Source organism: Monodon monoceros, unplaced genomic scaffold, assembly GCF_005190385.1.
Source record: "Monodon monoceros isolate NGI ecotype Baffin Bay Population unplaced genomic scaffold, NGI_Narwhal_1 Super_Scaffold_22, whole genome shotgun sequence".
Lineage (NCBI taxonomy): Eukaryota > Metazoa > Chordata > Mammalia > Artiodactyla > Monodontidae > Monodon > Monodon monoceros.
In genome coordinates this window covers 27517872-27523871 of record NW_021703779.1, presented here as the reverse complement: position 1 = coordinate 27523871, position 6000 = coordinate 27517872, and the positions used below count along the sequence as shown (strand labels likewise).

At 42.8% G+C, this 6000-nt stretch overlaps 1 protein-coding gene across 3 annotated transcripts in view; it reads left to right on the top strand.

Moving 5' to 3' along the window:
• DMD (dystrophin) overlaps positions 1-6000 on the top strand; it is a 2107962-nt gene that overhangs the window by 2098570 nt on the left and 3392 nt on the right. For 2 of the 3 annotated variants that reach the window (XM_029240038.1, XM_029240035.1), the window contains one exon: positions 1836-1867. The exons of the other annotated variant lie outside the window; for it this stretch is intronic. In XM_029240038.1, coding sequence (XP_029095871.1) covers positions 1836-1867 — 32 coding nt within the window. The remainder of the gene's footprint in view (positions 1-1835; positions 1868-6000) is intronic. 3 annotated transcript variants of the gene reach the window in all.

Sequence of the window (6000 nt, the reverse complement as noted above, 5' to 3'; positions counted from 1 at the left end):
AACTGAATCACTTTGCTGTACACCTGAAACTAACACAACATTGTAAATCAACTATACTTCAATTTTTTAAAAAAAAGGAAGAGAAAAATAGGCCCAAGTTACAAGCCAGACGCAGCTACAAGCCCTTGGCATCCAAGCTAAAGGATCGCAGGCAAGGCCAAGTTGCCTAAATCATCAAAGGACTCTTGGCCATGACCTAGCGGCTGCCTCATTTAGTTCAGCCAGCATTTACCAAATACCCGTAGCGTCGAGGTGTAGTAGAGGTATCAGGGAGAGAGAGGTAGGTGAGCGACATGTGGACCCCGCCTTCAGGGAGCTCACAGTCTTGCAGGGGAGGAGAATTCATTCTACCACCAGACAGTATAACCGTGAAGTACAAGAAATTTTTTAAATGTTGCTAATGAAGTGAAAAAGAATGGATGACTAATTCACGCTGGGGTTGGTGTGCACCATCAAGGATGAAATGCTGCTCTCCCCCCTCCCTTTTCCCCATTGTCTGGTATGGGCCTACCACTGGGAACACCCACAACTGAGGAGCACCTCTCTCTTTCTCCTGGTTTGAGGAGCATCATGGATACCTTGACCATGTTTCTTACATCGTCAAGCATGCAGTTTCCGTATCCCCAAGAAATCTCTGACTCAGGACAACTCAGAAAGAAGGCAAAGGCAGGGGGAGGGTCATACTTAGAAAACCTTCAAAGGTACACCAGAAGTTTTAAACCCTAAACTTGAGTTGTAAGAAGTTTCTTTTGGATTAGTAGCTCAATACCTCTTCGTTCTAGACTAGTACTCAGATTGCTTCAGGGGGGTCGTAGGTCTTCTTGGAGTGTGTCAGGGGAAAGGGAGATGCTGCACAAGCTCTCTCACAGCTCTGCTTGTATCTGCTCTAAATACTGGATGGCAGATAAGAATGTTGTAGGAAGTGGCCCAATGCGAAAGCCAAAGTTTGAAAACCAGTATTTCACTTTGGAGACCCCGGAAATTGCGTGCCCAAGACATGCCAGGTATGGTCAGCAGTCCCTAATTTTCTGTCCGCTTACAAATATTAGCGTAGAAAAACTTTCTCATCAGAACCTGCTTTTCAAAAATAAATAACTGCATACAGATATAGGATTCTGTAAAACAAACAAGGCCAGAGGGTCTTTGGCTGACCCTCAAGGCTCCTGGTATCTGTGGAATCATGACGAGGAAGGTGAAGACTCATTCCTGAATCTGGCTCCGTGGCTTGCCCATAAGTGGGACTTATCTCCTTCCCGCTTTGTTTCAATTTTCTCCGGTGCCCCCAGTCCCATCATGGACATGCTCAGCTTCTAACAGATAGAACAGCTTCTCCCAAGAGGATGGAGTCTAGCCTCTATGCAGTGTTCTACCTCGCATTTGGAGTGCCGATTTTTGGCACCTGAAACCAACTACTGTTTGTTTTGGTGTGTTGGTTGTCAAGTGGACAATAAAGAGATTCTGAGATTTTTTTGGACAGTAAACTTGAGATTCTACAGTTGCCCTTGAAAACAATGCTCGATTTGTCAGATTTCTATGCTGTGCCAGCTTTCATCCAGTTGAACGTGTGAGCTCTATGGATTCTATAAGTGATGTCTCCTGGATCATGTTATCTGTTTACACCGACTTTAAGTGTATGTAAAGGTTATTTGACTGGATGTGTCTTTTGGGTTTTTTTTGTTTGTTTTTATTTTTTTTCCAGAAGGGGATAAATGAATTGTCATCTCAACATTTGTTTGGTAAAAGAAGCAAATTGGTATGAAACTGTATATTTATGCTTTTTTTTTTTTTTTTTTCCTTTCTGATATCTCTGCCTCTTCCTCTCTCTATTGTTAAAGGAAGAAATACCCCTGGGAAGCCAATGAGAGAGGTTAGTGAGATTCAGGCTCACAGCCATGGCTTCTGTCTGTCTCATCCCGCTTTCTATGTTTGGCGTTTGTGTAAGAATTGTGTGTGTGCACGCCCATGTGTGTATTACACGTGTCATCATGTAAGGATGGTAGTCACCTCTCCGCTTGCAGCTTATGAGGAACATTCCTCCAATGTTCACTGTCATTGTCATCACCATGACAACAGGACCAGGGGTTGGGGGAACAGGAATCTCTTTTAAATGGCAACCCTTTGCAGTCCCTAGGTTGGAATCCTGAAGTTCAGCATCTGTTGCCATTTGCAACACAAACAAAATCTTCAAAATACATTTAGCCTCGAACACAACTGATGAGTCATAAAGCTTCCTTCTACTTCCGGGACCCTGGCATTTCCTGCCGGTGCCCTTGGTTTTTATTCTTCAGGGATGACTTCATTTTGGTTTTGTTTTCTTTTTCCTGGTGCCTACACTCTTTCTTTCCCACTCGAGCTAACATTTTTTTGAGCACTTACTGTGTGCCAAGGACTTTTCTAAGCACTTGCCATCTTTTTCATTATGTCATCTTCAGGACAAGTCTATGAGGTAGGTACTCTTATTAACCCCATTTTACAGATAAGGAAACTGAGTCAACGAAAGGGTAAGCAATGTGTCCAAGGTGACAGAGCCAGGATTTGAATCCAGGCAGTCTGGGTGCAGAGCCACACTCTTAACTGTGTGCTTTACTGCCACTTAGAAGATGGTGTGTGAAAAGCGTATGTCATCTCAACTTGCCCTTCGGAGGATGCTTTTTCCCTTTACTTGGCATTTGGAGCCAGATAGAACAATAACCAATTAGGGATAAAAAGTGAATCTTGGAGTCGTGAGGGATTTTTTTAATGCCTTTTATAGGTAGGGTACAGCATCATCACTGAATGTGGTCTGGGGTTTCACAGTAAAAGCTGCTTCACACTTCTGTTCTACCAGAAATATTAGCTAAACACTGAATTACCTAACGAAATGACATCGGATGACAAAGTGTTGAGTGACAGCCCACGTGGAACAAGATTGTCCTTACCAAGAGTTTAGTATGAAGGACGCGAGAAGGAAAGCTCTCCCATGGATGGCAATAGCGTGTACTGTTGTGGGAGACAGGTTGGACGGGTGGGGAGTCCTTATATGAGAAGGTTCTGGATCCTTAGCAACAGATGGACAGGAGTAGCCACTGACTGATTTAAACATCATACTGGAAGTTCTGCCAGTGCCATGCCATGCAGGTCTAATCCACCGAACGATCCTTCAGTGTGTCTACACCACTGCTCCCTTCCAAGGCTTGTGGGGTCCAAGGGAGGGAGCGGTGGGCTGGGAGGAGAAACGGGAAACCTGAATCGGTGAAGCATTGAATGCTCCTGACGGTTTGCCTTCTTATGTGAGACATCTTGGGTTCATTCTGATGGTAAGTGCCCCTTAAAATTTATTTTAACTTGTGGTAAAAAGTTGCACCATATTTTTAACCACCCTAAACATGTGTCTCTCATAAACGCATTTTGGAAAAGGCCAGCACATATAATTGAAGTCACACAGGCATGTGGAAACTATACTACCTGAGGTATATTGTAGTCAGATAAGTTTTCAGAAAGCCACGGAATCCAAACAATAGTGATCTTTTTTAATGCTATGAAAATACCCCAGATGTACAGTAGACCAGATATTTTTTCAAAGATTAAATTACAGAGAAGAAAAGCACATCTCACTGCGGTATTCTGGCTTTGCTTTGGCCAACTGAGTGCTCACCATTTCTTTGGGAACGGTATTTTTTTTAAAAAAGAATAAAGAGTGCCGGATTGCTATTGAGGTCTTGGGTCTCTGCCAGAAAGTCTCAATTCCAATCACTGCAGCGAACAACTCCCTGAGGCAGAGGTGGCACGTGAGAGTCCACATGTCGCACTTTGCACCAACTTGGAAAAACATACAACTACCCTAATGTTAAACGCACAGTGCCCTTCTCTTCAACAGTCGTTGCTTAAGAATGGATTAAGTACGTCTATAGACGTATTTTTGTGTCTACTTGTGCCTGAAGCTAATCGCAGATGCCTGCATCCTGCCTGTTTTCCAGGGCCTCTCGTGCTCATAGCACAAGATTTTCATTTTGACTTTAGAAAAATCTGTCAGGTAAAATTAATGATCTCACTAATGTTCTGCCTTACACGCACGGATAACAGAAGCAGGATACAAATCTGTTTTCTGTGTCCCAATTCCCTATCATCTGTGTGTGGTTCTATGCCTCCAGCGGGTTGAGGTGTATGATTCTTTGGAGCAGTATTTAGTCAAAGAGACAGAATTTTTTTTTTTTTCTGCCTCTAAGGAAAACCTCCATGGAAAACACTGGAATTGTTATTCTGATGAAGCAGGTATTTGTAAACAAAGTAATGAAAGGCATCATATAGATATGGTGGGGTGACTCAGAACGCTCATTTTTCTAGCATAGGGATGGCCATGAGGTCAATTGTGAACATTTAACCGTCTGGACAGGTTAAAGGCTACCTAACATTTTGTGGGAGTAGGTATGGTGTATTAAGAATCATGAACCTGAGACTTCCCTGGTGGCGCAGTGGTTAAGAATCCGCCTGCCAATGCAGGGGACACGGGTTCGAGCCCTGGTCCGGGAAGATCCCACATGCCGCGGAGCAACTAAGCCCGTGCGCCACAACTACTGAGCCCGCATGCTGCAACTACTGAAGCCCACATCCCTAGAGCCCGCGCTCCGCAACAAGAGAAGCCACTGCAATGAGAAGCCCGCGCACCTCAACGAAGAGTAGCCCCCGCTCTCCGCGACTGGAGAAAGCCCGCGTGCGGCAACGAAGACCCAACGTAGCCAAAAATAAATTAATTAATTAAATTTTCAAAAACAACCATGAACCTCTGACCTGGTAACTTTTTAAATAGCAGATACCCCTAGAACTTATGCCTCTTAAGAGACTCAAGAAGTTTCCTTCCAGTTAGTAACCGAACACCACTTTGAGGAATAGAAAAGCACCACTTGGCTATATAATCTATAAATGCATTTACTTGTCTTCGTTATCTTTTGAACTGCAGTCTGCATCTCCTAGCACAGTCTAAAATAGGCACTCTTTGATTATTGTCAATAAGCTGATGGAGAAAAAAAATGGTTTCTTCCCTGTTTTCTGTTTTGTAATACATTTTCTAGCTACCAGGAGGACTATACTATAGTATAGATGTGAGAAATCGTTGGAATTATGTCTAGGTACCAGGGTGTAAGAGTCTTGGGGTTTGTTTTTACTGGTTTTATTAATTGCTGTTAAGATTGCAAGCAATTTAAAACTTGTGGTTAGTCCATCTATTTTCAGTTACACAGGAATAACCGTACAGACTTCCCAGGGTTGCTGGGCAGTCGAAAGTAGATACAAGGGAAGCCCTCTAACTTGGTGGCATCAGTTAGATATTCGTGCTCTGAGGAGTAGCAAAGGACCCACTATGGCTTCCTGTGGTTTTTATGGTTTAGAAAAGCCAAAGATGATTTCTGTTCTTCACTGAGGGCTGCCAAACTACTGGCCCACTCTAGGCATAGTACACATGCTTTGTTAAAAGGTTTTATGTGTGCAGCCGCAGCCAAAATCCAGAGTGATTTTTTAAAGCATAATTAGTCCTCGTTGAAACTTTCTGCACTAATAAAGCTCAAAGAGAGTTACAAACTTGGTCACCTTAATAAAAATGGCTGAACAGCATAAAAGTTAAGTCTTAACTTGACCTGGTGCCATCGCTGTTTAAGTGCCTGCCTACGAGTCCTCTTCAGATCCCCTCGTATACTTAAAAACGATATGTCTCTTGAAATAAATATTAGAAAAGAATACCTGCCCTAGTCTATCTTTAATGTTTATAGGGATTTTAACAATTATTATGGGACTCTGTAAAGTTGATACATGGCAAGGTAGTAATAGCCTAGTAAAGCATTTTTAGTTTCAAAGGCAGTACTTGAATAGTGGAATGATTTCCTAATGTCCAAGAATTAAAATTAGCCATATAAAAACATGGGACATACATGACGAGGCAAGTCATAAAGTGTGTCTCAAATTATCTTACTCTAGATCTGAATTTTGCCACAAAGTACCCAGAGACATTGTGCTGTTCTTATGCTCCAC